The 11,987-nt window shown below is 35.5% G+C and overlaps 1 protein-coding gene across 2 annotated transcripts in view; it reads right to left on the minus strand.

Moving 5' to 3' along the window:
* Positions 1-11,987, minus strand: part of LOC102253541 (mediator of RNA polymerase II transcription subunit 23) — a 46,353-nt gene that overhangs the window by 19,092 nt on the left and 15,274 nt on the right. The window contains exons 2-8 of one of the 2 annotated variants that reach the window (XM_014533827.1): positions 11,469-11,515; positions 9,733-9,933; positions 8,661-8,804; positions 6,144-6,289; positions 4,909-5,154; positions 3,362-3,504; positions 1,947-2,121 (exon numbers count right to left, since the gene is read on the minus strand). In XM_014533827.1, the coding sequence (XP_014389313.1) occupies positions 1,947-2,121; positions 3,362-3,504; positions 4,909-5,154; positions 6,144-6,289; positions 8,661-8,804; positions 9,733-9,933; positions 11,469-11,495 (1,082 nt within the window). In that variant the 5' untranslated portion in view covers positions 11,496-11,515. The remainder of the gene's footprint in view (positions 1-1,946; positions 2,122-3,361; positions 3,505-4,908; positions 5,155-6,143; positions 6,290-8,660; positions 8,805-9,732; positions 9,934-11,468; positions 11,516-11,987) is intronic. The other variant, XM_014533826.1, reaches the window with a different exon arrangement.

Genomic DNA, 11,987 nt, shown 5'->3' on the forward strand with positions numbered 1-11,987 from the left:
GCACCCCGACCAGGGCACAGGTGGGTGGGGCCTGCAACCAAGGTACGTGCCCTTCACTGGAATCAAACCCGGGACCCTTTGGTCCACAGGCCAATGCTCTATCCACTGAGCCAAACTGGCTAGGGCCATTCTTTAATTTAAATAAATAAATAAATAAATAAATAAATCTCTTTTGTGTGAGATGAGCTTTGCTTAATTTTTTTTAAAACCTGAAGTGGCAAATTTTATAGTGAAAACCACCTGACATGCTTACACATTTGAAAATGGTAACCTATAGCCTATAGGACTAAAACATTTCACTTAAACAGCATTTCAAAAATTACATTATTTTTACTTGCAATATATTTTCATTTAGAGCAAAATCAAAATGACATGATTGACACTTTAACCATAATTCAAAGTATGTTTAAATCTAGTATCGTAAAGGGCTAAGTTAGAACATAATGCCAAAGGTCTTTGAAGTACTTATGCTCAGTCCAAAGATCCCAAGGCAAGGACTCAACTATCTTAATAAATTTCTGTTTAAAAAGCTGGACTCTGGGAGAACATATTTGCCAGTGATACATCTGATAAGGGGTTAATATATAAAATTTATAAAGAGCTTATAAAACTCAACACAAAAACACACAAACAATCCAATTTAAAAATGGGCTAAGAACCTGAATAGACACTTCTCCAAAGAGAACATGTATGTCCTAGCTGGTCTAGCTCAGTGGATAAGAGCATTGGCCTGGGGACTGAAGGGTCCCAGGTTTGATTCCAGTCAAGGGTGCATACCTTGGTTACAGGCTCAACCCCAGTCCTGGTTAGGTCATGTGTGGGAGGCAGCCAACGGATGTATCTCTCTCACATTAATGTTTCTCTCTCTCTTCTCTCCCACTCCTTTCCATTCTTTCTAAAAATCAATGGAAAAATATCCTTGGGTGAGGATTAACAAAAACAAAACAAAGAGGACATACAGTTGGGCAATAGACATATGAAAAGATGCTCAACATCACTAATCATCAGAGAAATGCAAAGTAAAACAACAATAACATATCACTTCACATCTGTCAGAATGATTCTCATCAATAAATCAACAAACAAGTATTGACAAGGACATGGAGAAAAGGGAACCCTTGTGCACTGTTGGTGGGAAAGCAAATTGGTGCAGCCACTGTAGAAAGGAGTATTGAGTTACCTCAAAAAATTAAAAATGGAACTGCCTTATGATTTAGTGACTCCACTTATGGGAATATATCTGAAGAAACACAAGAATATATGCACACCTATGTTTATTGCAGCATTATTTAAAATAGCCAAGATTTGGAAGCAGCCCAAGTGTCCAATGGTAGATGAGTGGCTAAAAAAAGCTGTGGTACATTTACACAATGGAATACTACTCAGCTGTACAAAAGAAGGAAATCTAACCATTTGTGACAGCATGGATGGACCTGGAGAGCATTATGCTAAGTGAAATAAGCCAGTGAAAGAAAGACAAGTGCCATATGATTTCACTCATATGTGGAATCTAATGAACAAAATAAATTAACAAACAAAACAGAAATAGACTCACAGGTAGAGAACAGACTGACAGCTGTCAGAGGGGAAGGTGGTTGCAGGGCTGGGTAAAAACGATGAAGGGATTAAGCAGATACAAACAAAAAATAAACAAACAAAAAACCTCATAGACACAGATGACAGTATGGTGACTACCAGAGGGAAAGAGGGGATAGGTAAAAGAGGGTAAAAGGGGGATAAATGGTGATGGAAGAAGACTTGACTTGGGGCGGTAAACACACAAAACAATATACAGACAATGTATTATAGAATTGCACATCTGAAACCTGTATAATTTTGTTAACCAATGTCATTACATAAAAATATTGTAAGGCAAAGATTTAAGTTCCCATCTCCAACAAAGTTTCTTATAAATCTTAAAGAAAAACAATCTCCAGTGAGCTCACCAGAGATGAAGCTGGTTCTGATTTGTTTGTGCAACTGCAGCCAAAGTATGAAGATGACTCAAGAGCTGAACTCTGTAATGAGGCTGAATGTGGTGCATCCGGTAGCTGAACATCTCAAGAAGTGTGTGTAAGATGCCCCAGGCATGAGACTTGAAAACGGTTGGCAAAAGCTGACCTTAAGGAACAAGATCATTTAAGACACCAATTAGTAAAAGCTGTGCATTAAAAGACATGAAAGTCACACTGAATAAAATCTATGTAAAGATTTGATTGTGAATACACATGCACAGAGGCATATATAAGTGCACGTATTTTTCAAATGTTCTCTATAACTTCTATATTAATTGTAAGGAAAAAATCCAGATCATAGTTATAATACCAAGTTTGCTTTTTCCCCCTGCAATTTGACAACTGATAATCAAGCTCATCTGGAAAGATAAAACACAAGATATGTCTGAAAAGAAAATTATTCTAGCCGTTCTCACTTCTCAGTTATTTTCAAAATTATTTTTTTTTTTTTTAAATTATTTTTATGAAATTAAGGTTCCCAATGTTTTGAAGCAAGAGGACTCACTTTTTAACACATAAATTGCATCACACATGCTCTTATTCCCTCCTCCCTCATAAGAAAGTTTTATTCAGATCTCAATTATCTGGTAAAAAGTGTAACTATGGTTAAAATTAAAATTATATTGTATTGGTGAAAGTTAGAATTACCATGAATCAGAAAAATACTTCCATTCTAGACAGTATTTATTATTCAGAACAACATAATAGCTAACAGATATTATAAGCTGTCCTCTGCAATGCAGGAAAACGCCTTCCATATTGCCAGTCAGATTCAGTATTCATTGCTGTCCCAGGAGCAAACCAGAAAGAAGCAAACAGGACCATGATTCTTGCATGAAAACAATGACCACGTCCTGCTCACCAGTCCAATAACCTTTTCTTACCATAACTTTACATAAAAATGCAACTCACCACCCTGACCCTATCCCTCTTGTTTATTTTATTTTTCTCTATAAGACTTATCACCTGAGTCTGGCCTATGAGCACTGACCATTGACCTATGAGCCAGGAGGTCACAGTTCAATTCCCTGTCAGGGCACATACCCGGATTGCAGGCTCGAACCCCAGTAGGGGGCTGCAGGAGGCAGGCTATCAATGATTCTCTCTCATCACTGATGTTTCTATCTCTCTCACTCCTCTCCCTTCCTCTCTGAAATCAGTAAAAAAAAAATATTTTTAAAAAAGATATCATTTGATATACTTCAATTTCATTTATTAGTTTTTTTGTATGTCTCTCTCATTAGCAGTAGTCTCTAATACACTGCTGTATCCCCAGCACCTAGAAGAGTACTTGTTGAATTAATGAATGGATCAATGGTTATAAACATCAGAAGGTCCTGGCTTACTGATAAATCCTTTGATGCCCAAAGACTCTATTTCCATATAGACCAATAACCGACTGTAAGTTTCCACTAGGGCTGGAGCCAAGGCCACACTGGACTTTGCATGAGCAAGTTTTATCACTCTGGTAGCAATGCTGTGGATAAGGCTGAGGAGAAACAAAAGGAAAGCAAGTAAAAATCCCTATTTTTGACATAAATACAGGAGTTACCTGTAGGGAACTTGGTATAAATCTGAACTTAAATATATGAATTGAATCAGTCCCACTTTAATCATTAAGTTGCCAGGACACTGGTAGTGATGCACTGTCCAACCTAAAACCTATTCTGGTTTCCATGGTGCTTTCAATTGCATCAGGATCCCTCTCCTCATGGAAAAGCAGGCTTTGGGTAAACTCACAAGAACATGCTTGAATGGTTACAGTATGTTTTCTTTTTTAAATATGTAATTAAAACCATTTGAGAAATTTAACTTTTGTTACAGAATTACTTAATAAATCACAGCTAAGACCCAAACGTTAGGTTCTAACAGTGCTTCCCTCAACTCTGTCATGCATGCTCTAAACCAGTGGTCGCCAACCGGAGTTCCGAAAGGTTGGCGACCACTGAGTGTAATTCTATCAATGTTTGCTATCTGAAAAAGAGCATGTCTTTTCTAGAACTGAAGTCCCACTTAGAAGCCCACAGATGAATTCTCATTGACCTACATAGTATTTGAAGTTTGAGCCAATACTTAAGAGCTGAGCATCGAGCTATGAACCAGGTCATGGTTTGATTCCCTGTTAGGGCACATGCCTGGGTTGAGGGGAGTGCAGGAGGCAGCCGATCAATTATTTTCTCTCATCATTGATGTTTCTGTGTCTCCCTCTCCCTTCCTCTCTGAAATCAATTAAAAAATATATTGTTAAAAAATAACCTCAATGTCCAATGATGTGGAACTGGCTAAATAATCATTTAGAGCTAACCATGGCTGGGTAGCTCAGTTGGTTAGACCATTGTCCTGATATGCCAAGTTTGTGGGTTAGATCCCAGTCAGGGCAAATACAGGAATCAACCAATGAATGCAACAATAAACTGATCTCTGTCAAATCAATCAATAAATAACAAAAAAAAAATTTTTAAATCATTTATAGTCACACAAAAGACTGTTGTAGCCATTAAAACAGATATTTTTGAAGAACATTAAAACTTAAAAAGGTGTTTGATAGATTATATGGAGGAAAAAAATGGTTATAAAATTGTATTGTAGTAAGATCCCATTTTGTTAAAAAAATCCATAAATTCATATATTTATACATAGAAAAAATGACTCAAAATATACACAAAAACTTTATAATGCTTATTTTTCATGGAGGGATTATGGTAATTATTTTCTTTGGGTTTATTTGTATATTCTAGAAATCCTATAATAAAAAATTATAATTTTATAATAAAAAATCCTAATTATTTTTTAAAAATGTACTTGACCATAAAACACACACATAATCATTAAATCAAGTCTACATTATACTGATATCTATTACATGACACAGGACCAAGTAAACAGCCCATACCTCATTTTGGCATGAACTGTCAGTGAATCCAGGAGGTTCATTGGTAAGGGAGTAATAGATGCCGAAGCCAAACAGCTCGTTCCAGGAAGAGGTATCCTCATAATTCCATTTCCATAAATAGTTTCTACTAGAGCTCCCATGGGTAATGTAAAACATTCTGAATTTGTAGAGTAGGCATTACACAGCAGGGCAATCTTATAGTCATTCATCTGTAAACTTTTATTTCTAAGACTCTGCTGTAGGAACCTAAAATTTCAAGTCCCATTAAAGAGGGAAAAAAATGCAAATAATTTCCAGGAAGTTAACTTGCACTTTTAGAAAAGTTTAATTTCATGCAATTATTTACTAATACTATACTTATTCCTACAGGTTTTATAGTTTCTGTCCAAAATGTAAAGTAGAAACACATATAAAAGTATAAGTAGCACTTCAGAAAGAATTTAAGTAATTATAAGTTAACAATTAATGAGTATTTTTAAGTATGTATTACACATACAGCACTAAGATTCAGAAAGAAAGAAATAACTCACAAATTCATGAACTAGGGTTCTATTTATTATCTATCCGCTTAAGCACAATGAAATGTCTTCATTACAGATGTCACTATGTAAAGATGGTTAAGGGGTGTCTCATAAAATGAAAGCGAAATGAAATGTGAAGTCTGACTATCCTATAGTCTCTTATGAAACCTTTTTTAGAAGTTCTTGGTGGGAAGTTCAGCTATTCCCAATACCTCTGACTGAAGCCCAATCTTATCTAAAAAGGACACCTCTGAGTAATCACAGCTTAGGGAATGATGTAAGGGAGCACACCAGACAGATGAGCTCAATCAGCCCTGGCAGCCCAGGGAGTTAAAGACATCTCAGTCAGATCATGATGAAATCCTAAGTATTAAGAAATTTTGAAATATGTTCACATTATTTTTAGAAATTAAGAACTTTAATTAAAGTAAAACATATAAACATATATGTACATATAAGACATATAAAAGTAAAGTATATGTTTTATATGTACATATATATATATATAATGTAAATAGGATTAATTTTCTAGTTGTTCTCTGACGCAGATATTGGTCACTTTCTCTTGGTATGACATACACATTAAATGTTCCCCTAACTGCCAATGAATGTGGGGGGATTTCCATTCTTTACACAAATACTAAGAATAATATTAGTCTATAATCCACCACTTATAAAATAAAAACAATTAACTGTTCAGCTACAAATACTTACTCATGGTGAAGGTTTAGGGAATGAGGTATTGGAATCTGTAGTTTGGAGTTGTCATTTTGGGCTTTTCTATTAAGATGAATCCAAATGCAAGTCATTGCAAAGGCATGAGTTGACTGAGGTTTGTTAATATCAGGAACTGGGATACACTAAAAAACATTTTCAGAAAGAGAAAAATTAACTAATTAAAACTATTTTACTAATCTACTTCTGATATAGCTCTTTTAAAAATATGCTATAGCCCTAGCTGGTTTGGCTCAGTGGATAGAGCATCAGCCTGTGGACTGAAGGGTCCCGGGTTTGATTCCAGACAGGGGCACATACCCAGGTTGCAGGCTCAATCCCCAGTAGGGGGCATGCAGGAGGCAGCCAATCAACAATTCATCATTGATGTTTCTATCTCTCCCTCTCCCTTCCTCTCTGAAATCAATAAAAATATATTTAAAAATAAATAAAATAATAAACATATGCTATATTAATTTACTTCCAATTGTTCTTTGATTATTCAGTAATATAAATCAGAAGATAAAACAGCAATGAAACATTGAAACTATTATTACAAGATTGTTCTGAGTTACCAAGAAGATAATAAATTCACAGGTGCTTAGCAAAGCTTTTCCTGCTACAGAGCATTCACAATCATTTAAAAATGTCTATTCTTTAAAAATTAAACACTATGAAATCTTACTGAATGTGATAAATATACTGAAAACACAAAATTTCTAAAAGTTACATATATACTTTTTGAGAACATAAAAAACTTAAAAAATTTGTTTTTAAAATGTCCAGCATTAACAAGGTAAAAAGGAAAAAAGAAACATATTTCTTAGGAGTTTACTTTCTATTAAATCTACTTTTTTGTGCATTTAAAATTTTCCATAAAATACCCTGGCAGGGAAGCTCAGTTGGTTAGAGTATCATCCCAATACGCCAAAGTTGTGGGGTCGATCCCCGGTTAGGACACATACAAGAATCAACCACTGAATGCATAAATAAGTGGACCAACAAATCGATGTCTCTTTCTATCTCCCTGTCTCAAAAATCTACACTAATAAAAGAGAAACATGCAAATTAACCATCACTCCACCACTCAGCCACTCCGCTACATCCACCAGCCAATCAGAGAGACTATGCAAATTAACCCAAAGATGGCGGTTAATTTGCACATGCAGGCGCAGAGCGAAGACTGAAGACGACTGAAGATGGTGGCGGCCATGGAGCTGGAGTGAGCAGGAGGCTAGGGTTGCTCCCGGCGACAGAGGAAGCCTAGCTTCCCGCCGGCCCTGTACTCCTCTCAAGGAATGGCTTGGGGCCTGGGTCGCCGGGGGCAACCCAGGCTTCCAGCCCACCCTGGGCTCCGCTCAAGGAGCTGGAAAAAAAAAAAGAGGGGCTGGGAGCAGCCGGAGCAGAAAAGCCAAGCCTCGCTTGCTGCGGCTGGACCAAAGGCCTGGGTCCCAGGTGCCGGAGGAAAACTGGTGCCGGCAACCAGGGGAAAGAAGGCCTATTGTGCGAATCTTCGTGTAACGGGCCACTAGTCAATAAATGAAAATTTGGGGGGAAAAATTCCCATGAATATCTAAGGAAATGCAAATCAAAACCAAAATGAAATATCACCTCATACATGTTAGAATGGCTACTATAAACAACAACAACAAAAAGAAGTAACAACAAGTGCTGGAGAGAATGTGGAAAAAAGGAAACCCTTGTACACTGTTGGTGAGACTGTAAATTGTTGCAGCCACTAATTTAGTCATAAGGAGAAGACAAATAGCATTTGATTCACTCATGTGGAATCTTAAAAAACAAAACAAAAAATAACCCCAACAAACAACATAAAACAAAAACAAACTCATATATACAGAGAACAGAATGGTGGTTATTACAGAAAGGTGGCTGAGACGTATGAAGGGAATCAACTGTATGGTGATGGATGGAAACTAGACTTTTGGGGGTGATTGCTTTGTAGTGTATACAGATGCTGAATTATAAATGTTGTACACTTGAAGCTTATATAATTAAAAAAGAAAAAGAAATGATGAAAATCCTATAATAAAATGTTTAAAAAATGGCAATCATAGTACATGCCATATTTTACTCAAATACTTATGTAATAATACACGGAGGGGGACACACTCAATTAGCAAACAAACAAAAGATATTCACAGACACTAATATCATGTGGCCATTCAATGATGTGTATAGATAAAAACAGTATAATGCTTTTTAAAATTGTAAACCTACTTAAAATGTAGGAAAAAAATTTGCTATACTAAATGTTCCATTGTGATTTAAGATAAACTTCAAAAATAATTTAGTTCAATTTCTTCATTAGACATGAGTAGACTGATGATGAGAGAGACCTAATGCCCATTCCATGACTGTGGTTAGTTACAGAACTGGGGTAAAAACTCAGATTTCCAGTTTTCAAATCCAGTGCTCTTTTCACAAAATCACACTAAAATCCTTAAGCATAATTTAGACATAATTCACTCACCACATTAACCATTTAGTAAAACTTACTTCTTTTTCTGGGTACAGAAGGTCAAAGAGTTTCATGACAGGAAGAAAATCAGCTAGTGCGTTTTTCTGAATACTTCCAGAAATGAACTGCAGGAGAACCCACATCAGATGATCTCTGCCTTTGATCAGTCCTCGTCCTGCTAACTGTAGAAGATGGTTAAATATATATCTACACAGCTAGTTAAAGAGTTGGATGCAACATTTAAAGAAAAAAACAAAAAGGAGAAACCCTGCTTTCAGAATGTTAGCATCTAACTTTGGCATTTGCTAATTACTTAGTCTCAACTCAAGACACACCGAGGAAAGCCTTTTAAATTATTTTAATATAACATATCTTTCCTCCCTGATCCCCACTAAAACTATACATATCAAAAATTAAATGTTTTAGGACATAATTAAGTTGATCACATGTGCATGAGAATCAAGTTTAATATGGGATAATTACCAAAAATATCTCATCAAAACATGAGGAATGCTTTATCATACAAAAAAAAATTTAATTTAAAATTCTCAAGCTTCTCAACTTTTTGGCTAAAATCAAATGTAATTTAAAATCCTCAAGGACTGATTATCAAAAAAAACTTCTATACCTTTCCAAATGATGAACTTGTTACTATGAAAACACTTTCCCAGTTTTTCTTCTTGGCAAATTTCTATTTGTCCTTTAGTGCTAACTAGCTTCAAGATCTCTTTGATAAAGCCACTCCTATGTCTCTAATTGGGACTCTTCATTCCCTTCAGGGAAACATTATTTCACTATGAAAACTATTAAATTATAATCAAATTGTTTATATCTCTATCTTTCCACTAGTAAGGAGCTCATTGAGGGTCCTATAGTGTCTTTTCCTCTTGTACTCCCTGATCTTTGCACTGCAAATATAAAGAACGAATTACAAAATCCAGTGTCTATAATGATAAGAAAATGAAGTTAAGAAATCACATAAGCACTGAGCAGAACATAAGGTAGGACTCAGAACTTCTTCCAGGGCTGAAATCACGAGACAATGTCCATGCCAGACTAAAACATACTCATCAACAGGCGAAGCTCTCTAACAAAAGATTTAGTACTAACCTTCTGATGAAGAGAAAGGACCATATGTGGAAAACTTGCAAACTGGAAAAGCACAAAGAAAATGAGCTGACTCGAGAGATGCTGCCACAGGAGTTGGCTTGTTCCCCCATCATCAAACTTCTCCTCCGTCTCAGATCGCTCCATGGCGTAAACCACCAGATCCACCAACTGGTCCTCCAGCACAGGGCAGCGCTGCTTTTGCTGTAGGGCAGAGATTACATACAGTATTCCAAAAGCCTCCTGGTTAGTTTCCCAAGTTTCCAGTTAATGGCCATTATTTGTAACAAGAGGCTGAGAAGCATGAAATGAAGTTGAACTTAAGACAGTTAAGGTTAGATTTAGTCTATTAAAGCTGCATGATGTTACATAATCATAGAGGATGCGTTTCATAAAAAATTTTTTTTCAGGTCTCATACAAGACAGACTTCCCATTAACTTTTGACTTTCACTATAGACATTATTTCAATTTGACAAACGGCACAGCAGAGTATAAAATTTTGTTATTCATCCTTTGAAAGAAGTTAATTTAAAAGGCATATGAAATGGGGATAGCAGTATTAATTTTGCAATCTAACTCAAAATATGAAAACCCTGGATTTCCAGGAATCAGATATTGTGATAAGAAAGCCAAGAAATGTGTGAATTTACTTTAAAGTAACCACCACAAGTTTACTCTAACTTTATACACAGAGGTATATATAAATAGCTGCCAGACAACTCAATATTTGTTTTTCAATGTGTGTCACTGATTCTGATACTGAAATGGAAACTTCCTCTGCAAAAAATTGGTCTCAAAGTTCATCTCTGCTCTTTTAGAAGTCAAACATAATGCAGCTTTAATTGTAAATTAGACTATTTTAAATTCTAAAACAAGAAAAAGAACTGAGTTTAAACACTAAAAATGAAAATGCAACTTCCCTTTCTAGAGGCAAAATGATTTACGCATTTTAAAGTGATTTAAAAATATATACTTTTACCAAAAGATATATGTTAAGCCATACTTTATGCATTTTCATATTTCCTTTGTAAAATATATAATACGGCTTAATAGCCAGGCAATTAGATGCCTTTCTAGTGAATACAATTACTAATATACATGCTTTCCTTCTAAACTTTAGATGTAATTGTTCGTCTTTTGCCATGAAAAAGGGATATGATTTCTTTAAATTTAGGGGGGAAAATGCAAAATGGGGACGAATTTGGAAAAAAACAAAACATAATGAATAGCATCCCCTCTTTTGCATGCTCTTTGCCAGCTCCAAACTTGTAAAGCTTCAAGATAGCTGCACTTTCTTAAAGCATGCAAGTAAAACATACGTCTATCCAAAACATTAAGCATCAATGGTTGTTTCATATTTTTTTCCAAAAACACAATGCCATGTTCACAGTTCAACCACATTACAGTTTTACAAAGAGCAATAGTAACACCACCAGTTGAGACTACAGTACTTTTCCTCCAAATGTAATTATCATTATGAAGCAGAGCAAAGTGCAACGGACAACACTACAAACTATTTCTTAAATCAGCATGCAAAACTACTGTGTACAGGGCTTGAAATTCACTAGTTCTGCCAACCACCAACAACCTAAGAAATGTGTCAGACAACACAAATTTAGAGTGAGGTCATTCAAAGTATACAAGAGTCAGAAAAATTTGTGAAAAGAAGTAAAGCCATTATTTCCAGTAGGAATTTTTCCATTAGTGGTGGGAATTTGCTTCTAGTTTGGAAACTAACCAATTTGTCACCTATTCCTCCATCCATGATGGTCTTTCATCAATCTGCTTTAGGAAAAAAGAGAAAACTAAATAAAATTGGTTTTAGCATCTGAGTCATTCAGGAGTTAACCTTTTTAATATGAGCTATTTGTTTTTTTTAAAAAAACTGGATTTTTACCTATATATTTTAGGGGTATAGTGATGGTCATACAGTTAATGATTTAAGGAGAAAAACCAAAAATATTAAGATTTTGACAAAGGAAATTTAGTTAAAGCTGATGATATTTCCATATATACCACGACTCAAGATGAGATCCAAATTTTCTGTAAAGAATTAAATCACTCAGGAATCTCTATGGTGCCTAACTGCCCCAGTGATGAGGGTGGCAGAACATCTCTCAGGATTAACTCTATATTTCCCAGGTATTTTTGATTAAAGCCAAGGATATTTCTCAAACCAAGTTTAGGGATAGCTTAAACATGTTTGTTTACTTGCCAATTTTAATAATGCCCCCCCCCCCCCCCCCACGGGAGGAGC

This window comes from Myotis brandtii, unplaced genomic scaffold, assembly GCF_000412655.1.
Source record: "Myotis brandtii unplaced genomic scaffold, ASM41265v1 scaffold123, whole genome shotgun sequence".
Classification (NCBI taxonomy): domain Eukaryota; kingdom Metazoa; phylum Chordata; class Mammalia; order Chiroptera; family Vespertilionidae; genus Myotis; species Myotis brandtii.